The 23,584-nt window shown below is 36.5% G+C and overlaps 4 protein-coding genes across 12 annotated transcripts; all 4 read right to left on the reverse strand.

The window, feature by feature from the left end:
- Positions 1-6,195: 6,195 nt before the first annotated feature.
- LOC133698907 (zinc finger protein ZAT3-like) lies at positions 6,196-7,152 on the reverse strand. The gene has a single exon (XM_062122015.1). It carries the CDS (start codon positions 7,150-7,152, stop codon positions 6,196-6,198), a length of 957 nt encoding a protein of 318 aa, XP_061977999.1.
- Positions 7,153-7,847: 695 nt separating this feature from the next.
- On the reverse strand, positions 7,848-10,720 carry LOC133698613 (uncharacterized). Of its 9 annotated transcripts, none has more exons than XM_062121597.1 (6): positions 10,603-10,720; positions 10,353-10,395; positions 9,062-9,710; positions 8,893-8,976; positions 8,330-8,384; positions 7,848-8,206 (listed from the first exon to the last, which is right to left on the reverse strand). In XM_062121597.1, the coding sequence occupies exons 3-6, from the start codon at positions 9,708-9,710 to the stop codon at positions 8,146-8,148; spliced, it is 849 nt and encodes a 282-aa protein (XP_061977581.1). In that variant the 5' UTR covers positions 10,353-10,395; positions 10,603-10,720; the 3' UTR covers positions 7,848-8,145. The 9 variants fall into 9 exon arrangements, with proteins under 9 accessions (XP_061977581.1, XP_061977584.1, XP_061977589.1 ...); XM_062121600.1 differs by having other exon boundaries at positions 8,362-8,384; positions 10,603-10,708; XM_062121605.1 differs by having other exon boundaries at positions 8,362-8,405; positions 10,603-10,708.
- Positions 10,721-11,743: 1,023 nt separating this feature from the next.
- Positions 11,744-15,295, reverse strand: LOC133699494 (ubiquitin domain-containing protein DSK2b-like). The gene is made up of 8 exons (XM_062122750.1): positions 14,809-15,295; positions 13,633-14,427; positions 13,111-13,328; positions 12,913-13,026; positions 12,696-12,751; positions 12,497-12,525; positions 12,276-12,365; positions 11,744-12,183 (listed from the first exon to the last, which is right to left on the reverse strand). The coding sequence occupies exons 1-8, from the start codon at positions 15,059-15,061 to the stop codon at positions 12,035-12,037; spliced, it is 1,704 nt and encodes a 567-aa protein (XP_061978734.1). The 5' UTR covers positions 15,062-15,295; the 3' UTR covers positions 11,744-12,034.
- A 3,827-nt stretch (positions 15,296-19,122) lies between these two features.
- LOC133698172 (U-box domain-containing protein 15-like) lies at positions 19,123-23,028 on the reverse strand. Its single transcript, XM_062121020.1, has 4 exons — positions 22,386-23,028; positions 22,145-22,261; positions 21,059-21,484; positions 19,123-20,884 (listed from the first exon to the last, which is right to left on the reverse strand). The coding sequence occupies exons 1-4, from the start codon at positions 22,719-22,721 to the stop codon at positions 19,829-19,831; spliced, it is 1,935 nt and encodes a 644-aa protein (XP_061977004.1). The 5' UTR covers positions 22,722-23,028; the 3' UTR covers positions 19,123-19,828.
- Positions 23,029-23,584: the final 556 nt, after the last annotated feature.

Here is a 23,584-nt window from a genome sequence, read left to right on the forward strand (position 1 = left end):
GCTACGTGGGCATGTGTTGCTGTTAAACATGGATCAGCTCCAACAATTACTTGCCTTAGAATAGGACAAAGTTGCTTCATTCTATTAGTTACTATCAGTCATTTATTCTTGTTTGAAGTTAGGAAGGCTGTTAGCATTTGTGTGTGTATACAACAGCTAGATGCATTAACAAAGGGCAATTAAGCAAAGATTTCCATCTTCATCCATGGTTTAATTCTCACCCACAGAGAATACTCTGTTATTATAATCAACAACTTTAATTGGGACCTATGATCATAGAGAAAGGGAGAGGGAGATGAAGCCTTTAAATTAATATTTGAAGTACAAAAACTGAAGCGATGCTTATTAAAGTAAACAGAGAATTAGGGTCTCATGCTTTTATTTAAATCAACTGATCAAAAACCGAGTTCTTTCAGTGGAAGATTAATTGTTAATCATTTTAACCTTAACCTACCTAGCTAGGTTATTAACTCAAGGTTTTCTTTTCTGCCTTTCTTATCAGCAGGAACCAGCATGCATGCATTTGATCCCAAAAAGTTCGGACACTTCATGCTTATAAAAATAATTTCTTCTGCTTTCACTACGTGCATATCTTCTTCTATATTATGTGTGCTTTTTTTTTTTCATCTAATGGTATAAGTACACCATGTTTTCTAGAGAAATTTCATTGATATTGTTTCAAAATCCAAGAAAGTAAAAAAAAATACAATATGTTATTCTAATCAATAAAAAAAATGAAATTAATTGATTTTCAAGTCATTTCAGAATACACTAGATAATAAAATAATAATATGTTAAGAGGGACAAGTTTGGTAGGTTAATATCAAAGTAAGTTCTATTTGATTTTTGCGATGCGGTGTGGTGTGGTGTGATTTATTCTTATATTAGTTATAGATTTAAAAATATTTAGACATATAATAATTTTGTATGGATCTTATTTAAACAAATTTCTTAAAACTTTGGTTTAAAAACACCTATAATATTAATTACAGCTTTTATTTATTTATTTTAAAAAAAAAACTACCGCAGCCATACAAATAATAAAATGGATGGATCATTTATTCATGACTTCATGTTATGCCTCTCCACTCCAGATTTAGGGGCCATGAGTTGTTTTTTATTCACGCCCGATCGATTTGCTGCATTTAATTACTACTGATTAGAAATAATTACAAAGTTAAATAGTTAGTTTAATGTTAATGGTCATGAACAGGTGGAAACCTCATGAGTCAAGGCTTGTGGTGTTCTTGTTTAGGGTGCCTGTTAATATTTCATTTTCTTGGAGAAACCAATATCAAGACCTGTTAATATTTCATGCATGAGGGAAATTAATAATAACAAACATTAAGAAATCTAAGATAAAATATAGGGCAAATCTCATATATACTGTCGCACGTGTGCGGCGATCATCCACCCTTCTCAGGGAAAAAATATGGAAATGTGGTGTATTTCTGGCAAAATATAAAGAGACAAGGAATTCTTGTCTTTTATCATTAAAATATGGACTGGGAGTCGCCACCTAGTATTCTGGTCATTAAGAACCCTAACTGGTCTCAGAGATCGGGTACGAAAACTGGTTGCGTAAAGGGAAGGTATTAGCACCCCAACTATGCCCTACCTAAGATAGGTTGCATTATTTTGTTGTCTGATAAAATTTAAAGTCGTGTTGTGATTTCTAATTGTTGGTCTGTCTAAAGGTCAAAACAAGTCCTTCTTAATAAGAAGATTATTATCTTAATGCGATAAAACCTAATCGTTCTATTGTCCGAAAAAGAATTAAATATCCGGAATACGCATTACGTGTAATGTCATATCCTGGATACTAAATGAGAAACAAAATAAAATTTTTGTTGTTTTTGAAATTTTGACCAGTGTTCTCTTGACTTTAATAAACTGGTTATTAAAGCCAAAATACATGCTAAAACATTGTTTTTTTTATTGGTGTATGAAAAACACAATATAATTTTTTAGCTTTGAGACACTTGGCCGTATGCACAAAAATATTTTTTTATTTTTCAATGTTTTTTTGTATTTTTGAAAGTTTTGACGAAAACTAGGTATTTTAATACTAGATTCGTATTTTTATGATGTAAAATACTGCCTGATATTAATCAAAATAACATAAAAACTACGTGGAAAAATTATAAAACACTGAAATAAATATTTTTGATTTTTTTTCTTGCAATGGGCCGAATCAGGCCCAAATACTCAGCCCAGCCCATGTGAACAGTGCCCTCCACTGTTCACATGCTACGTGAACAGTGGAGGTGTAGCAGGAATGAAACAGGAGAAAGAAGAAGGGGAGAAGGGCTGACATGTGGTGGCTGCAACCGTTGGCTGTGCTACTGGAGGCGACAGGCGGCGGCGCTGGTGGTCGGCGACACTGTTTTTCTTCTCTCTCTCTCCTCTGTTTTACGCTCTCTTTCTGCTTTTCTCTTCTTCTTCTTTTTTCAGCTTTTCCCCTCTCTTTTCTCTTCTCTCCTCTGCTCTGTCTCTTTCTCTCAGTCTTTCAGTCTCTCTCTTCCCTCCCTTCTCTGTTCTGTCTCTTTTTTTTTCATCGTCCCCCCCCTGTTTTTATAGGCGAAAAACAGGGGAGCAAGTGGACGGGGCGGCCACTGTGCTGCCGCCCCTCCACCGTCTGTCCCACACGTGGAAAGCGGTGTCGGTGTCTTTTTGAAGGTGTCGGCTGGAAAGCTGAGGGCGGTGATAGAGGAAGGAAGAAAAATCTTCTTCTTCCCCTGTTCCGCGCATCCAGGGGAAGAAGAAGATGGTGCCGTTTCAAAACGGCACCGTTTCTAGCTTTCTTCTCTTTTTTTTCTGGTGAACAGTATATGAAACGGCGCCGTTTTTCCCAAAACGCGTTGTTTCATTTAAATGGATTTTGGCGCCCAATACGCGTCAGATTCAAAATCAAGCCTTCAATTTGCGCGCTTTTTGCATTTTGATCCTTGGTCTCGGATTTCTTCAATTAAGTCCCTAATTGGCCATAAAACTTCAATATTTATGCAATTAAGCCCCTAATTTGACCAAATTAACTTCCAAAAATTATAATTTGACGCCAGAACTTTAATTTCTTCTAATTAAAGCCTAAATTGACTCCAAAATCAATTTTTTCTTGCAATCAAACTCTCCATAAATTCAATTAAACCTTCAATAAAATTTAATTGAGTCCATAAACACATGATTTTGGACTTTTCTTCCTCAAATTGAATTTTCTTTGTCAACAGGGCTCTCATCAGTCAACAAAATATTGTTAAATTTTAATTTTTGTATTTTGAAACCTCCTCAACCAATTTTTGAACATTTTCTGAGTGTTCTGGCATCCTTTTTTCACTGTTTATTTATTTTTTGATAATATTTTCCTGATTTTTTTGTATTTTATTATTTTTTGTGCTGGACCCAAAAATGGGTTACAACATATACCTTCAAGCTATTGTGGTCATCTAGATTTGACCTTCAGACAACTAGGAGCCTTGTGGTGATCGATCTGTGATTTCTTGTTTTTTTTTTTTTTTTACAATTCGATTATCCCTGATGTGCTCATTCTGGCTTCAATTCTTAGAATTGATCGGTCCTTGTTTGATAGATTTTACTCAGCTGGAATGCTTCTTGACAGCTTTTTTATCAATGATGCAAGCCAAGGACCCCAATAACTAGGTCTCATTCTCTACGAAACGTTAGAAATTCCGAATATTTTAACTGATTCGGTGAATAAATTAACTCTAATAAAACTGTTCAGGAACAAAACCAGAAATAATCAGGTTTTAGTTTTCTGCATAACTGCAATCAAGATTCATAGATATAAAACTAACCCTATTTCTAGGACTCTTGAACTCTACTGGCCATGCAAGTTTTGCCAGCTTGTGCCACAGCCTGGAGGCAACAAAGAAGACCTGAAACCTCACCTTCATAGCATAACTTGTTTGCAATGGTAACGTTGTACTTCTTAGGTCAATATTGTACCATCAAGAATCTATAACCAACCCAATTGAGAAGCAGCTGTTGAGGAATATTAGCTTGTGTAGATTCCTTGCAAGAGATCGAGTTTGCTTCTTCAGAGACATGTCAGGACTAATCAGTTCAAAAGAAACTAAACTAATAATGGGGGCATCACTTGACAATATATTTTTGTAAGGATTTCTAGTAAGAAATAGATTCCTGATTCCTGATTGGATTGGATTACAGCATTCATGACGTAGGATACCCAACCTTCCTCTTATCATTGTGCACAACACTTGCAAACCAGCATTATTTTCCTATCAGATCAAAAAAATAACATATCATTCTGTTTGTGGTGCTTTTTTTAAAAAGCTGCATTATAAAAATGATTATCATTTCAAAGTGGGGGGCCTGAAAGCTGCAACATGTTAGATGGCAAAGCTAGAAAAATCATTTGATATTTAAATTAATCTACATGCAACTAGTGACTTTTAAGGTGCTGATTTCAACTGGGCTGCCTTGGAATATTAAGTTCTCAAACATTATTAATGGTATACTTGAGCTTTTCTATCATACAGTCTATGGCTCCAGCCTATTTAAAACTCAATTATTTTTTAACTTCATGAGACCACTATGTCTAGAATGGACACTTATCGGGGAGGTTTTTTATTGACTTGGCATGAGAAGTTTTTAGAGATTCTAAATTCACAGACTCTATGCATTATCTTTTCTTGTTCTCAAGTTTTAGATTCTCAAGTTTCATGCTGAGATATTTTTTTATTATATGGTCTGCCTCTATGAGTCGTCTCAACACTATAGATAGATTATATGTTTTTCAGATCATTCCTTTTTTGATATGTATTCTTTGTGGGTCACAAGTTGAAACACATGAATATTTATTCTTTCAGTATCTTTTCTCTATTATAATTTGGCATGCTATCACGAGCATGACCCTTATGAGTTGGTCTTTTTTGACATGGCGTCAGCTATTTCAGTTGGCATACACGTACCTGAAAAAGAAGAAGAAATTTACATATCTACTTGCTTGGTTAGCCTTCTAAGCCTTGATTTACTTTATCTAGTATAAGAGAAATAACTAAGTTTTTCATCAGATTTATCAATCTCATCGAGATGTTTGTGAGGATATTTTTTATTTGGTTCGATCCTATTTAATAAAGCCCTATTTTTATGATCCATTAGGCACATTCGAGAGTTATGAGATACCAATATTGAGATTTTATTTAGTATATTTTCATATATAATTAACTAGTTGACCAATTAAAAAGTTTTCAGAAATCAGTCAATTAGTTCATTTGCTATTTGTCTTTATTCAGGTTTTTTTTTTTAGCTTTCACATATCCTTCCCTTTAATATATATATATATATATATATATATATATATATATATATATATATATTGCAACCTTGTTTTAGTACTCTATTATTGTCTTTGTTCTTCTGCTTACTTTCCATCCTTCTACTTCAATATCTAGTCCTGGATTGCATATTTCTTACCTTCTCCTTTATTCATCACTTTCTGCTAAATGTTCAGGTCTAAATCATTTCTTAGAACATACAATCAACAGATACCATTTTGTCCACATCCACTTGCCGCGTACCGATGTGTTTAAGCTATATTGTACTGATCAACGAATCAAATGGAAGACCACTTGTGTATATATGTAGGTTATTATCACCAGAAACAATGAGTTTAATCCCTTGCTTTCTCGGACATGACCTTTACTAACTCCAAAGCCGAACCATTTTCATATATTTTATCTGGCAATTCATTAACCATAATAAATCTGATTATGCTCGAACATTCAAATCATGGACTGCATTCATATAGCTTATCACTTACTTATCAGTGTGACAAAGGACCTTAAGTACTCCCGACTGATCAAAACAAATCTGACTTTTGTTCATATTTCTAACTTTGAAGCTAACATAACCTAAAAACTGATAACCACAGTGAAAGAGTAGAGCAACTAAGAATATGAGGGCAGGAGCCAATTTTTGTAGGCTGTAATATTACGTCAAGCATAAACCAGTCCTGATTATTGATAGGCAGTAATAAAGAGTTTTTGCATACTTGTCAGTGCATACATATACGGCCTCTTTAACAAATTTGGGACGCGGGAGCATCAATGATACAGAATGCTAATATGTACTAATTAAAGCTAACGTTACAGATCAGTGATCACATACCAAGTTTTGGTAAAAGAACCCTTACAAGAAAAAGAATGCAGTCTTCCTTCAGAGGCCCAATCTCAAGTCCAAAGTGAGACCTGAGGAATAAAAAGAGGATGATTCATCTTCCACTGGGGCTGGCAAATTGAGGTCCAACACACAACCTTCCTTTTCTGTAAGAACATGAAGTCCTCCTTGATTCATGGATGATGAGATTTCTTCCCCTTTCTCCCAATGGCATCTCTTGTGTCCGCCCAGTGCCTGTCCACTAGGAAACACCCTCGAGCAAATACTACACTTGTGCCCTAACACCATCAATGCCTTGCTATTATCTTCCACATTCTCCTTCACATCACCACTCCCACTATGATCCTCAACTACCTCACAACCATCATTCCTCTTTATAGCAAAACAACCCTTCACATTCTTGTGACTGGCCCTACGACCCCCTAGTGCCAGGTGTGACCCAAAAACCTTCTCGCAACTCGAACACTCGACACGAGTACAATTCACTTGATCATGATCTTGAGCTTGATGAGAACTACCAGCAACAACCCCACCACCAAACTCGTTACGCTCCAACATTATTGCACCATCACTATTAGCCAACATTAACAAACATGAAGCCACCTCATGATCCTCTGCGGTCAACATGTCTTCCCAATTAGTAGGACTAACAATACTTAACAGTTGAATAGGCGAAGTAGGCCTGCGATAATTGGGTGGTGGATTAATTCCACGCCACTGTCTTTCAGGGTGACATCTCATGTGACCAAAGAGTGCTTTCCATGACCAAAACTTCTTGCCACACTCGGTACAAGGTCTTGTGATCTTGGGTGCAGAAGGGTCAGGCTTTTTGTAATATTTTGGCTTCGATATTGTACTAGAAGGGAGCAAACTTGGTTCAATCTTGATCAACTTAGTTCGTTTTTTACGTGGATTTTGATGGTAGTATGTGGTAGGGATAGAAGAAGATGATGGAAGGCCGAAATCAGGGTCGGGATCGGTATTGTGGTTTGTCATCCCTGTTTGAGAAGTTAAGGTTAAGGAGATTGAATTTCGAAAGGACAAGAAAAAAGAAGTGTAACCAAAGGAGAAGAGGTTGCTTATGTAGATGTAATGGCAGTTGTATAGGCAGTTGAGAAAGTGGCGGTTTCTATGCTTTTGTTTTGTAGTTATCCACAAGGTGCTTGAAACAAGGTGACTCTTAATCTGTTAGCACTAATCTAACTGCCTAATCCACAAAAATCTCAGATTGTGGTTGCATGTGGCCATAAAAAGGATTTTGTGCTAATTAATTAAGCAACAGAAATACCAATAAATTTCTCTGAAAAATCTGAGCTCGTCTCCAACTAAGATTAGTGGAGGCTAATTAGGAGGTGGTAGGCGAGTTCTGTTTCGTGTTTGGAGGGTGAGTGTGGGAACATGAGGGCAATGCTTGAAGCCCACTACTTGGCAAGCTGAACCCACTTTGATCACGAAGTATAGTATTGGAAACCACATGGGGTTCCAAAGCAGGTGGGGCAATTCGCCATTAACACAAATTTCTAGTGATACTACAGGATTTACAGATGACTTCTACAAAAGGGCATCGATTCTTTCAATTGTTCAACGCTAATTTGTATTAATCCCTTGCAAAGGGATACTTGTTTTTTTCAATAGAGCCACAAATATAACAATACAAAACTAGCTAGAAGCATGGGATAGAAGGGAGAACAAAAACAAAAGGATAAAAATGAACATTACTAACATTATATTACAACACGGTTCGGATTCAGGTACGTCAATATATTTTGGGACTAGAGATTAAAGAATGGATGATGCTGCAAGTGCAATATTACGGCGAATATTGGCAGTCTAGCAGGAGGACGGCCACTGCGGTCGAGTCAAAATAAGCGCAGACAGGTTTTCTTTTTTCTTCTTTTTTTACCCTTCTTTAGTCAAGAGTATATAACAGAGCAAGGTATTCAAACGTCCTCTTATTTCTCTGATAGGCTTTGATGAGCTGAGGGTGCTTTAAAATTCTTCAAGGATTTCCCCAGGAAATTTAAAATCGCAACTCTTTGCACCTCCTTTGCTGTAAAAATTGGGAATGAATTAGAGAGATATATTAGCCTCCTGAAATCTCAGAATATTGGACTAGAATTTATCAAGCATGCACAAACATAATTAGCAACAAATATGTCTCTTTGAATGGTACCAAGAAAATGTAGATTTGCAACAGTTACGGACCTCAAAGTAGGCAATGGCACCACCTGTTACAACTTACGTAGTCACTGTGAAAAAGACATAGCTGGCAAATATAAAATACAGATGTGCGGAAAAACTTACTCAAAACTAAAAAAAGCACACCATCCTACAACAGCCAGTCCAACCTAACTGTAAAAGTTGCTGATGTCTGCTCAGCAATCAAATGAAGTGTAAAAAATTAAGATGGCAAAGTCACAAATGCATAATGAAACCCTAGTGAAGATATGACAATCGCATTTGGGTTACATGAATTTAATTGATAAACTATTTAATGATCCCCAACATTAGAAAGACTCCATTGTCCCATTTGGAATAGTGTTGTGCAACTCATGCAGTATAATGCCCATGCAGGCCACTTTCATTTACATGTGGTGCACATTAAGCCCACCTCAAACATGCAGACTCTCCCCAGCCATATCCATCTTACAGTTTATGAAGGTTGTGTTTGACCACCTTATCACACGCACATTCAAAGGAAAACAGAGGTACGGAAAAAACAGAGATTCACATTACCTTCCTCCAGTGAAAGTTGAATTGATCTCTTTTCTACCTCAATAGCATGCTTGCTAAGCTCAACTGAGGAAACTGACTGGAGCACTGCAGCCAAAAAAAAAAAGAGAAGGCAAATCAGTGATTAGCAGTGGCTAAATAGATTATCTTAGTTTGAAGCTCTAGGACTTACTCTGGACGTATTCGTCTAGATCAGATTCATCCGATTTCTTCAATGAAATCTGCAATTGATGATACCGCTCTTCCCAATGCATATTTTTCTCTCCCTTTGGATTAGATGAAGGGACAATAGAACCAACAGGAAGATAACTGGATTCTGCTGGTGAAAACGTGCTAGACTGTCCAAGAGGAAGAGGAACTGAAGGTTTTCCAGATGAAATTATTGGAGGAGCCACGGGCATAGGTACCAAAGCTGGAAAAGTAGAGACCGTTGACTCTATCTGGGGACGCTTTGGTTGAGCAGTCTCCTCTGGATGACTAAGCTTGCCGACTTCTGCCTCAGATTTCCCACGTGCATCAACAAGACGAAAATTTGGAGCGCCACTAGTAGAAGATTCATAGCATGGAAGTGGACGGTACATCAGGTCCTCAGATGATGGTCTCTTGGCTCCAGAAACCTTAATGCCATTCATAGTCTTTCCTCCATCCTTTGATAAAGGAGAGTTTTCAACAGATTTGGGAATTCTGTTTTCATTCTGCACATCTCTTAATGCTGTCTTCTTTACAACAAGTGGAAAGTGCTTATCGTGTATGGACGAGTTATTGTCAGCATTGCCAAGCCCATGCTCACCAGATTTTGAATCTATCGTTTGTTGAACCATCTGGAGTAAAGACATATATGAGAAATCCAGAGGAACTTGGAAATCTACGAAAACAATACAAGCCAAGCTAATAAAAGAAGTCATTGTGTTTAGTATAATCACCCATGTAAGTGAAATAAAAGATGGAAGTTTCAGATTTCTTAACACCAAGTCAACGAATATTGAACCCAAGAGAAGCAGATCCAACAAATACAATTTCTTTTTCTTTCTTAGTTATTACAGCTAGAAGGGAAAATCAACTGCCTGAAAGGCATAGGCTGGCTGCAGAGCTTAATCTCATGGGACGACCATTCCCGAACACTCATCCACCATACTCACTATCAACAAAGCCATAAGGCAGCATTTTTCCTTTTTCATTAGATTCACAAGTAAATCCCAACAAATCCCATCTTAAAATTTCAACTAAACCAAAAAACACAATTAAGGCATTTATTAAGCATAACCAGCAAAAGCTGAACTCCAATAAATTAACATTACAGCAACAACAATGCGAACAAACAAACCAAAAGAAGTGATAGCAACATAAACTTGATAATTCCTTTTCTTCTTACACAAAACCTTAATCTTTGAGTAGCATTAAAGATAAAATAAGCAGAAGTGGCCTAAAAACCAGAAAGCCAGAGTAGAAAATACGTCACTTACAACGATAAATCAGCAATTTTGAAGCATGGGTTATGTTTATTACCTAAAAAAAAAGTCCCGTCAAATCAAAATTCAAATAAAAAAAAAAATAGCCTACAAGCAGTTAAAAATTTATCCATTTTGGACAATTTTTCATCGTTAATCTCCAAGAAAAACCTTAAAAGGAAGAATTAAATGAGAGAATAAGAGTATTAGACTAGAGAGAATAAAGGGTCTCTAATTAAAATCAGAGACAGAAAGGCAATATTACATTAGCTCATTGAAGCGCAGTGTGGGAAAGCGAGAGCGAGATAGAGAGATGAGAGGGTTTTCAAAAGCAAAAGAAGCTTTGGCTCTAAAAAAAAAAGTTAAAGAGATTTATTAGTCCTCTATTTTGTAATTATTTTGTTTAGGCCTCGGTAGGTCTAGCTATTTATGATGGGTCCCAACTTCTGAGCTTCTTTTTCAAAAAAGTGCCACAAAAATTACTTCTTATTTTTTAATCCTCTTAAGCGCATTTTATTCAGGGCTGATTGAAAGGAAGATAAAAATTGTATTTTAAAATTATTTTTGTTTAAAAATATATTAAAATAATGTTTTATATTTTTTAATACATTAAAACGATTTAAAAACACTAAAAATATAATTTAAAACAAAAAAAAATTAAATTTTTCAAAAACACGTTTCTAAACACTCATTGTTGATTTATGGGGGAATTGTCAAGCACTTGCGCTAACAATTGAGGAATTTAGAATAATGCCTAATGAGATGGAGTGTTGGTTTTTTATTAGACTCAAATCTAAGGAACTGGTTTTTTATGTCACAGCTCTTGATGTGTTTGGGGTAGCTGAAGTTACTCTTAAATTAGGAATACGACAGCAAAACCAGCACCAAATAAGTGCATGCATGCATAATAATTGTTCACCAATTCCATTGTAGCCTTACTATGCTTACTGAGATGGAGACTCCTCCACTTCCATGGTAATTATATTTGATAATACTCACTATTGGATGAATAAAGATGTTTAGACTTCTACATGGCTGGCCAGTAATGTTTTGCTTGTGAGCTTTGTAGTCGACTCTTAGAAGGAATGCCAAAATCACAACTGTTTGCAACTCCAAGCTAGTCCATACCATTGCACGGAAAGATAGAAGGATGCCCGGAAAGGGATGATCCTCCTAATCCAGTAGATACTGCATTTCACAGCGCATTGCCAACATAACCTTAATGAGGTATTTAGCTTTACCTACGATCTTGTAATAAACGATCCAGCTGAGCCTGACCGTGACAAGAGAAACAGTCAACATCGATAAAAGCTTAAACTTTAGAGGAAAGGGATTATCTCACTGTTTAATCCAACAATGATACGCTTAAAGACCAACTAAATAATATCGCTGAGTAACAAAGTCAATTGAGCTGTAAAATAAATCCACTGTTGATCATTAATAATAATTTCTACATAGAAAAAGAAATAGGTTTCCAAGAAACTGAAGAGGAGGGATGAGAAGAAATGGAGAATCAAATGCAGTGGCCATGCGAAAAATACTAATTTGTACATTTTCTTTTTTTAATTTCTACTCTTGTGTCCTCACGATGGCAATTCTGCTGTAGGTTTTCGGAGACTTCAACATGAAAATAGCGAACCCCTTGCTCAGAAAGATCCTCCCTTCCCCCTTTCCAAGGTTTTGCTTTCCAGAACAGCTCATTGGCCAAGATTCCCCAGAAGACGCTCTACTGCAGCATGTACATTTCCAGCTGTAGCACGCAGTGCCCTGATATTCTCTTGGGTGTCAAAGAAACCCATTTCTTGTAGCTGTGATAGTTGAGTTGCATAAAGTTCTTCCGGGGGCACTAGAAAAGAAACAAAATTTTCAGTAATGATGAGAAACTGACATGGTGTAATATTACATAAAATAGAGAGAGAAAGGAAAAATGAAAATGACCATCAGGTTGGTTAGGTGCAGATAAGCTGCCTGCTCCAAGACCACCAAACATGTTCATCAACATCTCCAGCCCAGTATTATTAGGTGTTCCTGTTAATTTAAGAAACTTTAGTATAATCTTAGAAGGGAAAGAGACGAGTCTAAAAGAGATCATAAAACCACTAATGAAATGCTCAAGAAAATTATAAAATGCAGACTAGATTTCTTATTTATTTGGGTACCTGTAGGGGCGCCAGGCTGTGCCGCTTCCCTGAAAATGAGCAAATAAAGGATAAGTATTGACCGAACAAAAATATGATTTTGTCGAGCAATGGGAGCATGAACTATAAGTCCTTTAATGATCTCGAGACTAGTGTACAGTTGTTAGGCAACTAAGATTTCAGCCATGGTAAAAAACCCAAAACGAATGTCCTCACTTACTGGGTTGATTGCTGTCGGAGCTGCGGAAGAAGTGACTGTTGTAAAGCAAGCATTTGCTGTTGAAAAAAGAGTAACAAAGGGTCAAGCATATCCTAATGCACAAACCATCCCATAGCACTTGTAGGGAAAAAATGAAAAAGATTTGTGTGTGTGAGTGTATGCAGATGAGAGGGGGTGGTTGGAAGTCCATTCATGTGGATTGCTCAAAGGGACATACCTGCATTGTTTCGGGAGAAGTTAATTGGCGAAGAAGCTCTGGGTTTTGCATCATTTCTCTCAATTGAGGATTTGAATCAACCATGCTTCGTAGTTGAGGATTGAAATTGAGCATCTAAAATTCAAGAGAAAAATGTCTAAACTGAACCCAGCCAATTATCATTGTGTAAGCTAAAATCACTTTCAACAACAATAGTACCTGGTTCATGTATTCAGGATTGGAGAGTACGGTTTGCATCATCTGTGATACAGCTGGATTTTGCAACAACTGATTCATTTGATTAGAATCAGGCATGCCATTAAACATGCTTTCCATTCCTGGGAGACCAAGCCCTCCCAGACCCAAATCACCAAGACCTGAGGCCCTCACATTCCCAGCAGGATTTGGCCTTGTAGTACTGTTTGTCTGGGTACCTCCTATTTCACCATTTTAAACATCAAGAACATTTTAGTTATCATTTAAAAACAGCAACTGTGCTAAAAAGCTTCTTCCAGCAAAGTGTAGAGAAAGATGTTCAAGAAAAGCTAAATAAATGTGCACGAACAAGAATTGCTCGGGACCATGAACTATGTTTCCCAAAGCAAAGATCAAGTTTCATAGGCGTCTTAAAGATTATCGTCTTTTTCTGTTAGAACTTCCTAAATCAGACCTCAGAGTATGGGTTTGAACAATAATAGATACATAAATGATTTGCCAGAAGCAAAGAGGTGTGAAGCTCACCAGCAGCATTGTTCCAAGGGTTGGGCAGTGGGTTTGTATTAGGAGCAGTGAGCCCTCCAGTTGCTTCAGAACCAGTGGTTGAAGGGTTGTTTGATGCATCCCTGACTTGAGTCCCACCTTGGTTCCCCAGGAGGGCTGCAAATGGATTTGAACCCAAATCACTGCCAGCATTTCCACCCATTGTTGTAGCATTTAAAAATGGTTCTTGAACATTTTCATACATTCTCCGGAGCATGTTAAATCCTTCAGGAGTCGATTCAATATTACTCATAGCCCTGTCAGTGTGTCTCATCATCTCACGCATGAGCTCAGGGTTTCTAGCAGCTTCTAATGTCTGTCGAAGAATGCTAGGATCATTAAGCACATGTGCAAGCTCAGGATTCCGGTCCATAATCTCGCGCATCTGAGGATTACTCATCATCAAGGACCGTATCAACTCGGGGTTATTCATCAGACTCTGCATAGCAGGTGTATTCATTATTTCCCTCATCATGTTGGGATTCTGAGTTAGCCGTTGCTGCACTTGTTCCAATTCAGAAAAACCAGCTCCAAATGAACCAGTCGCGCCCCCGCCACCTAGTGACCCAAGTCCAGGGAACAAAGATGCCCCCAAACCGGCACCTCCAAGTCCAAAAGCCCCACCTTCATTAGAACCAACACCCGGTGTAACCCCTGTTGTAGTATCAGGATTTCCACCAGCAGCAGCGGTGGCGGTGGCAGCAGCAGCAGGAGCAGGAGTCGACGAAGCAGGGGCAAAACCACGAACCATATGAACGGTGTGATCAGCTTGCAAACCTTCAGAAAAAAGTTAAGAACGAACAAAACATGTAAACAAAAGGGCTAAAGAAGTTCCAAACTTTATCCTACATGAAATAACTGCATCCTTCTTCGATTCATAATGAAAAAAAAAATCAATCAGAAGATTAAAAAATAAAAAAACCCAGATCTTTCCTTTTCTAATCAAGGCTCTTACCATCATCTAACCATTAAACAGACCAAAAAGCTGCAGCATTTTTCTTTCCTTTTTCCCTCTATAAGTCAACGAAAAATCCTACTTTTTTTCCAAAGTTCTTGTCTTTCATCATCAGACCCAAAGATTGCTAAAAACCCATTTCCCCTTTAAAACAAAAAAAAACCCGGAAGAAAACGACAATTACAAGAAAGAAAAGAGCTCACCATAACTAAGAAGGGTCTGGTCATCCTTCAAAATCCGACCTTTATAAATCAACCTCTGTTGATCAGCTGGAACATCACAATTTCGAGCCAGAACAGATTTGAAAACCCCAACCGTTGATTCCAAGCTCGTCCTCACAGTAAATTTTGTACCATTAGAGCACCGAACGTTAATCACCACACCTCCCTCCTCTCCCTGCCCTTGCCCCTGTTCATTACTCACTTTTGACTCGCTCGAATCGCCAGCACCTCCCATATTATTTTACAGCAGAATCGATCAAAAACCCTAACCCTAGAATTAATTAATCAATTTTTTAAGAAAAATAAAAATCGAGTGTGATTTTGTTTCTATGTGAAATCGAGATCGAAGTAAGAGAGATCGAAGAGGAATTTCAGGGGGGGGGGGGGCAAAAAGAAAAGAGAAATGGAAAATCAGAGGGAATTGGGAATCGAAAGAGAGGATCGAGAGATTTGAGTTTTTTTTTTTTCGTTTTTATAATATATCTAGAATATTCTTTTCCTTTGTACGAATTTTGGTCATTCAATACTTGTATCCGTATGTATGAATGTATGAATATACGTATTTTCTTGAATGTTGGTACCACGAAATCATGCCAGCAATGATGGGCTTTTCGGACTTATTTGGGCCTTTGTTTTTCTTTTACGGCCTATTGCTATTTATATTTTTAATTTGGCTAAAAACAGACTAATTTACTGGAGTTTAAAATATTCATGAGAAGACCTTTTTACAGCTTCCAAAGATTTTCTTTTTTTGTAAATATGTCATTTTTTGTTTTTTAATAAATGAAGTATAATGAACAAAATATTTTCAATTCAGATTGAATACCGCTCTATTCAAGAAATTATTAATTTGATTTTTTATTGTAAAATTTGGACAGGTTGCCTTTTATAATTACCGATCTAAGACATTAGTTAGGTTTAGTTTTATGACAAATCACAGCTAACTCAGTGGATCAACTTATGATCTACTTTACCCGGTTAAAATTTAAATAATATTTTATTTAATTTTTAAAATAATATTTTTTAACTTAAAATAAACATAGAGGAGATAAGTTGACATGTGTTATCATAGGCTATTTTTAAAAACACGTGTTTTTTTTAATTGTAAGACAATTAAAAGAAAAAAAACATTTTCTAAATATGCAATCAAGAGTTAACACTATTAAGAGGTATATGATTTGACTTTCAAGCAACGGATAAGTAACATGAAAAAACAATTATTTAACTATCTCGAATTTCATATAAGAATCAAATTAAGAATATAAACCAAAATTTTATTTGAAAAAAAATATACAAAAATAATGCATTATTTTTTTCCAAACTGAAAAATTAATATATATATATATATATTAAAAAAAAAGATCCAGGTCGGGCGTTTGTGGGTTTAGTAAGCTAGGCTCTTGAGTCTAACAAACATATATGACCCACGTTAACTTGGATATCGCAATGATGTCAGACCCACGTTACTAAACTTGGCTGCCCGCCAAGTCATGCACTTTAGACATGGTTGACGCCAAGTCCAAGCGCCTTACGTTTACTTTGGTCTGCAAACATGTAACATCCACGTTACTTTGGACTTGGCTAACCGCTAGGTCCATGCATTTTGGACTTAGTTGGCGCCACATTCAAGCGCACGTTACCTAGGTCTGGCAAACATGCCAGACCCATTTCTTATTTCGTCCTTATTTCTTTTATAGAAGTTTTGTTTTCTTTCAATTTTATCATTCAATTATAGTTTCTTATATGTTTTGTTTTTCATTTTAGCTTTCATTCTTTTAATTTCTTATTTTGTTTTTATTCCTTTTTAGTTTCAATCCTCCTAAATTCATCCTTATTATTTGTTGGTGTTTCAGAATCCATCATCTTTGTTTTGATTTTTTATTTCGGTCCTTTTCTCTTTTGTGTGAGTTTTATTTGTTTACAATTTAACTTTTCAATTCTAATTTGTGTATATTATGTTTTTCAATCCAATCCTTCTACTTTTGATTTCTTTTTTTTTCTTGGCTCTTTTTTCAAAGTTCTTATAGTTTTTAATTTTACCTTGCAAATCAAAGTTATGGTTTTTTTTCAATAGTAATAATATTTTTTAAAAAATTTATTATTAATAATAATAATAATATAGTAATAGTTAATTGTAATTGTGTTTGTGATAGCAATAACAATAACAATAATAATAATAATTTTTAATTTTACCCCTCAAATCAAATTTATAGGTTTTTTTAATAGTAATAATATTTTTTTAAAAATTTATTAATAGTAATAAAAATAATAATATTTATAACAACAACAACAACAATAGTAGTAGTAGTAATTGTGATAGCAATAGTAATTGTAATAGCAATAGTAATTGTAATAGTAACAGTAATAAGTAAACATGTCAGACTCACGTTTACTTGGGTTTGGCAAACATGTCACACCCTCATTACTTTGGATTTAGCTAACCGCTATATTCACGCTCTTTGAACTTTCTTGGCGCCAAGTCCAAACGTCTTGGGTCTGGTAATAATGTCTGACCCATGTTTACTTGGTTCTAGTAAGCATGTCAGACTCACGTTACTTTGAACTTGGCTGACCATCAAGTCCACGCACTTTGGATATGGCTGGTGCCTTAGGTCTGACAAGCATGTCAGACCCACGTTTACTTGGTTCTAGCAAGCATATCTGCCCTTCATTTACTTGGGTCTAGCAAACATGTCTGACCCACTTTACTTTGGACCTGGCTGGCCGCCAAGTTCAAATCTTGGATCTAGCAACATGTCAATTCCACATTACTTGGGTTTGGCAATCATATCCGATCCACGTTTTTTTGCAATGGACAACATAATTTTCTAAAAGGAGAGAAGGGAGGGAGGGAGGGAAAAACCCCTGATCAGAGCTCCTCTGTGGGCCATCTCGGCACACGCGCCTCGCCACTATGCCTGGGGTAGTGAGGCGCATCGAATGTCGCCCTGTAAAGTGGTGCTCAGTTCTGTTTCGAGGCGGCACACACCACCTGAATGGCACGGGCAGCGTCTGCCCGCTAGTACGTGCTCAACACATGTCAGTCATTTCTGAATATAAATAATAATTTATATATATACAAATACTCAATTACCTCTGACCTCACATGATATTTACAATAAAACCATATGAAAACAACGAAAACACCCCTACATACAACCTTGTTTTTGTTGAAACTCAAGGGTAATTTTGTATTTGAATTGTTTTAATAAAAGAAAAGGATGGAGAAACCCCTCAACACATGCATATTTCCCCCCTCATGAGCATGGTTGTATCTTCACTATTTTTATTTTAAAAAAAAAAGAAAAAAAAAAGCTTTCAACTCAAAGGTTAAAATTTTGTGCCCTAAAAGGCAAATCAGTATCTATATTGTAGCTTAACAATCTTATCCCCAACTGCATGCTTAACAAGTTTCTTTGGCAAGAACAATTCCACCATGACACTGCTCCAATCCACAGTAATTTGTGTCTAAGTAAATAGTGAAAGGGTGAACAGTCATACACTGAGTTCTTTTAGTAGTTGTTGTAGTGCTTAGCCCATAACTTAGCCTCTGTTTGGTATTGCATTTCAAATTGGCCAAATTTTGACTTTTTTTTTTAAATAATTTTTTTTATATTTTCAGATCGTTTTGATATGTTGATATCAAAAATAATTTTTAAAAAATAAAAAAGAAATTTTAATACATTTCTGAACAAAAAAAACTTTAAAAAACAACCGCTACTACACTTTCAAACACTCTTTTAAGTTTCATGCATGATCACTAGGGCATGCCAAGTTTTTTAGTTAACTAGATTCACAAGGAATTACCCATTCATAGTAAGGAAAACATAGAACTAACAAAACTAGAAAAGCAATGGATATTAAAGAAATAGATCAAAAAGGTAATGTATTTTCAATGGAATTCAGGTTTGGATCTTAATGATTAAGGAAGATGAAGTGCTATTAAACCAACCTCGTCAGGTTAGTGTTGTTAGGATTCGTGTATAACATCAGTTATTCGAACCTAAAACTTTGCTTTCCATTGAAAAACTCATAGGCAATGTTGTAGTAAACCCTATGTACTTTGGTCGAGAAGGTGTTGATGTTTTCCGATTGCAGGAAATTAACAAGCCAAATGAAGGGTTCGGCATGTCAATACTTAATAACATGTTGTTTTGTTCTTGATTAATAACTATACAAACACCTGCCCATTTTATACTAAGAGAAGAAAAGTTGGTGTTATGGGGATGATGGAGGGGTGGTTGATTATGGTTTTGAGAAGGTCATTTCAACTGCAAAACTCAAGGAGAAAAGACGAGTCAAAAGTGACATGCTATGGGATCAATGGTTTTTCAAGATCTAGCCCAAGCAGTGTGCCTGAGGGAGTTATTACAAGCTCATTACTATGCCTCCAAAACTGGAATGTAACCGAGTAGATTGGATATCATAATGGTTCGGGGCTGCAAAGGTTTGATTACTGTAATGTGATACAAGTGGGGAGGCTGTCAGACAAATAGTTGTAGGGTTATCAACAGGGGCTCGTCCCATTTTCTTTGATGGTGAAAGGCTTAATATGTTGCGTACTGCTGTTGACATTCCTACCCTACCTCCTGTAGCCTCCGTCCCAATCCCATCAAGAGCTTCACTTCTTCAGCCCTTGTCGCTTTACATTTTGCAAACAAGTAGCAACTGAGCTGTCTCTCACTTGTCTGATAAAAAGCTTTGATAAAATTACTAAATGGCATACCATTCATTTGCGTTCGGCACCCTTTTACATACATTTCTATCATCCCCAGCATTGTAAAAGTTTCTTTCACTGCTGTATTCACAATACATACAGAGTCAATCCGATGTAAAGGGGGCAAAAAACTGACTACCTTCTGCAGTTGCACATGTCCTGTAGAGGCGAGCCACATTGGGTGCTAGACACCCAAGAACTTTGTACTGTATGCCCTCATACACACATGTAGGCATCCTCTCTGTAGGAAGCTAGATATCAATCTGTTAATTTGGTGGGAGATTTTCATGGAAGGTGTTCGTACTTACACATGTGCTGCAATAGAGAGTTTGCTTTCCTTTGAGCCCTGTTGGTTCCATTTTTTGTAAGCTCTGCCAAATGTTCATACACACCATACTGAAGTGCTGCTAAGATGATCGATGAATTATTCAACCCCAACTCGAGAAGAACGGATGCGGCACATTCCTTGTTCTTGGGAGTCCCGTTTCTTATGATTCCAACAAGGGTTTCGATGAAAGATAGTCTACCAATTTCATTTCTCCCTTCAGGATGTGATGCTAGGAGAAGCAGTATGGAGAGGGCTTCGTCAATCATTCCTAGGTTATTCTCCTCCAGCAAACAGAGCAACGCTGGTATGATACCTGCTTTAATGGCCCTGGACTTGTTGGTTTGGTTCAGAGATAGGTTGAAGAGTGCAGTTGCAGCATCTTTTTTACCTCGGACAGTCCCATTCTGCAAAAGGTACACCAAGGGACGGATTCCTTTCAAAGCTCCTATTAGCACTTTGTTTTCATCGAGCATCGACAAGCTAAACAAAGCTGCAGCAGAGTTTTCTCTTGCCTCATCCGTTCCATTCTGCAAAATCTCAATGATAGCTGGAATGGCTCCCTCTCTGGCTACAAGTCTTTTGTTTGTTTCATCGATTGACAAGTTCAAAAGAGCTGTTACAGTGTGTTCTTGAATCTTGGAATCTTGGTAGGACAAGAGCTGAACCAATGGAGGAATCCCTCCATAGTTGGCAATCAAAATTCTGTTGCCTGGATTCTCCTTTGCAAGCATACGGATATTCATAACTGCCTCTCTTCGCACTTCAAACTCATGGGAGGACAGGTTTTGGACCAAGAAAGAGATTTCCTCTATAGACTCAGCAGAAAAGCCATCAGAGCGCAAACAAGAATCCTTCTTGGGTAGTTCATATTTATTTTTCTCACACCATTGCAGTATAAGATTCCTGAGGGCAAAATTCGGCGCTAAAGATAAATGATCCAAAATTTGGCCAGTCTTCGGGCAGGTTCTATGATTAGAATTTAGCCACTTCTGTATGCTCTCTCTTTCATAAGTCTTTTAAAACAAAAACAAAACAAAAAAAAATGGTTCAGCTTCCATAGCATAGTAACTGGAATATCTAAAGTTTCTACTTCAGTTTCTGTAACATTAAAATTTTGTTTGAAAATTTGTTTGTTCAACTGTGACATGTGTGACAGAAAGGATTTTAGTCATTTAATATGAGAGTACCTGTCCACTTGCCACAATGACAGGATCCACCATGATCTCCAGAGTAATTGGACAAAGGAATTCATGAGGGATAAGCAAAGACTGACACTTCTGGAGGCTTTTTGAAGATATAGGACCGTCAAGATCAATGGTTTCATCAACCCCAGCAATATGTCTGAATTTTCCCAGAAAATCTTTAATTTGCTGGATGCTTTCAGCATTCTGCACCCCTCTCTGTTTAACTAGTTTTCTGACAGCTACTTCTTCTGCTTTCAAATCTGAAATAGTATGTAGCTCTAACTTGCTGGCCAGTCTCTCTAGTATTGCACTATCTGCGTTCCTGTCATCCTTTTTGGAAAATACAACCATCATATCCATTGCCAGCTCTATATCCTGAGTGTCGGTTCGCCTCTTAGCTCTTTTAAGTTGCATCCGTGTTAGCTCAACCTGAATCATATCAATTGCACAACCACAAATGTAAAACTGGATATATGATAAAATTGGAATCGCAACTAACAGTTCAAAATTTATTTTCTCAATAATCAATGATGCAGACCATTTTACGCGAAAAGTTTCTACTCATGAACCACATCATCTTTATTAGTATGTGCAAACCGAACGCTCTTATAATGTTTGGCAACATAATCTTCAGTCAGACAAGTCACCAGAAAACTTTCGATACATCGAAACAGTACCATTAATTGACACGGACCATTTATCTGACTACAGAATATTTCAGGCAATCAACATGTATGGTATGCCAATCGTAAGAACATTGCAACAATCAAGCAGGTAATAAATCATCAAGATAATTGCGTTTGATAGGAGATCTGAACAAAATCAGTTGTTAACCCAAGTCCCCTTCATCTGTCACTGCATGATTCAATGCCAATGCTCGATTTGCAATCATTCTTACATAATAATATAGGTGGGAAAAGACCGAAAGAAACCATCACCGTGTTTTGCCAAATCTTTCCCCCACTGTAGTCACAAAAAATGGGCACTACTTGACTAATTAAGCCCGAATTCTCAAGAAACACCGAGTCAAAAGGAACCAAAAGTGAAATTAAAGGCAAAGAAAAGAAATAGAAGAGGAGGAGGACTGACTTGCTCTTTAACTTCAACTGAGATCCCTAGCTCATCATACTGCAAATCATCCAAAGCCTGATTTAAGCGGTCATATACAGCATGAAAGCTACTCATCACTGCCTCACTCTCCATTGCCTGATTGAGTTGAACACAATTAATGAAAACTTCAAAAGCTTGAAAAACAGCAATAAGAAACACAAACCCACTTGCAGAAACCAAGAGAGAGACAAGAATACAAAAGACAAAAACAAATACTAACCAGATAAATCTTGCTTCCACAGCTGCATTTCTTCAACAACTTCTTAGCACCCAAAAGGGCTTTCTTCAAATTAACCAGACTAGTTTTCAAACCCTCACTGGAGCTCAATTTATGATGATCAATCTCCTTTATCTCCTCTAAAAGAGGAACTAACAGCTTCAATCTCCTCACCAAGTTCAAGCACTCCTTTCTCTGTGTCCTCCTGTACCCCACATATAATCCAACGGTCTCAATCACATCCATCATTTCCTTTACAACATCAACTCCATCTCCACCATTGGATGAACTTGACACACCTGCCCTCTCTCCTCTTTCCATCACTTTCTGCCACTCCATTTCTCACTAGCCACACAAGCCAAGCTCAATGCCCCAAAGGGGATCTTTAAGTTATAAAATATATCTTAAATCAATCAAACAATTGCTGACAAACTTATAATATTAAGACAACACATAGATGGATCCCAAAAAGAAATAATATACAAACATGCCAATCAACTCATGACTGGAATAAAAAACAAATACATTGATTCCTCTCGAAAAGAATGTAAGAAACAGCAGTAGCTTGCTAGGTAGCTTGAAACAAGGATAAATGGTTTGGAAATTTGCAAAGATACTGCTAAACTTGACAGATGTATCATATGCGCGCGTCCATATGCTATGTCTATATCCAATGTATGGTCTGTCAATGTTACTGTGAAATACATGCACGAGAACCGATATTGGGTGGTGTTTGCAACAGTGAAAGTTCTTTTTAGGTAAAATAAACGGCGCCCATGAAATATAAGCTTTTTTATTTAAAATTTATTGGTATATTACATCCATTTTAAATGGTTTAAAATCACATATTTTTTTAAAATAAATAAGATCAGTAAAATATCATGAATAAATTGCAGTGATAACTTAAGGATTAATTTCTTTACCACATGTTATTAGATTGTAATTGATATTGCTATTAATTAAAATCTTAAGATCAATAATATTTAGTGGAATTTATTATTTTTAATATATCATATTGATATAAGAGATGCATCTTTAAAATGGTTTGATATAAACAAATAATTAATGTGAATGGGATGGATATAAAAACGTGTTTAATTGAAAAATAAAAAGCAAAAATATAAGTAAAATAAAATTATTTTTAGATAATTTTAGAATAAATTTTTAAGTTTTTAAAACAAAAGATACAGAAAATCAGATTT

Source organism: Populus nigra, chromosome 7 (genome assembly GCF_951802175.1).
Source record: "Populus nigra chromosome 7, ddPopNigr1.1, whole genome shotgun sequence".
Taxonomy (NCBI): domain Eukaryota; kingdom Viridiplantae; phylum Streptophyta; class Magnoliopsida; order Malpighiales; family Salicaceae; genus Populus; species Populus nigra.

Excerpts from the sequence above, each read along its gene's own strand:
- LOC133698907 (XM_062122015.1), bottom strand. The coding sequence starts at position 7,152 with ATGACAAACCACAATACCGATCCCGACCCTGATTTCGGCCTTCCATCA.
- LOC133698172 (XM_062121020.1), bottom strand. The coding sequence starts at position 22,721 with ATGGAGTGGCAGAAAGTGATGGAAAGAGGAGAGAGGGCAGGTGTGTCA. Across the intron at positions 22,262-22,385 it reads GTGGAAGCAAGATTTATCTG|GCAATGGAGAGTGAGGCAGT; the intron begins GTTAGTATTTGT and ends CAACTCAATCAG. Across the intron at positions 20,885-21,058 it reads TCATTGTGGCAAGTGGACAG|ACTTATGAAAGAGAGAGCAT; the intron begins GTACTCTCATAT and ends TTGTTTTAAAAG.
- LOC133698613 (XM_062121597.1), bottom strand. The coding sequence starts at position 9,710 with ATGGTTCAACAAACGATAGATTCAAAATCTGGTGAGCATGGGCTTGGC. Across the intron at positions 8,385-8,892 it reads TCAACTTTCACTGGAGGAAG|GTGGTGCCATTGCCTACTTT; the intron begins GTAATGTGAATC and ends AAGTTGTAACAG. Across the intron at positions 8,207-8,329 it reads TGCAAATCTACATTTTCTTG|CAAAGGAGGTGCAAAGAGTT; the intron begins GTACCATTCAAA and ends CAATTTTTACAG.
- LOC133699494 (XM_062122750.1), bottom strand. The coding sequence starts at position 15,061 with ATGGGAGGTGCTGGCGATTCGAGCGAGTCAAAAGTGAGTAATGAACAG. Across the intron at positions 14,428-14,808 it reads CCAGACCCTTCTTAGTTATG|GTTTGCAAGCTGATCACACC; the intron begins GTGAGCTCTTTT and ends TTTTTTCTGAAG. Across the intron at positions 12,366-12,496 it reads ACAGCCTGGCGCCCCTACAG|GAACACCTAATAATACTGGG; the intron begins GTACCCAAATAA and ends TTAAATTAACAG.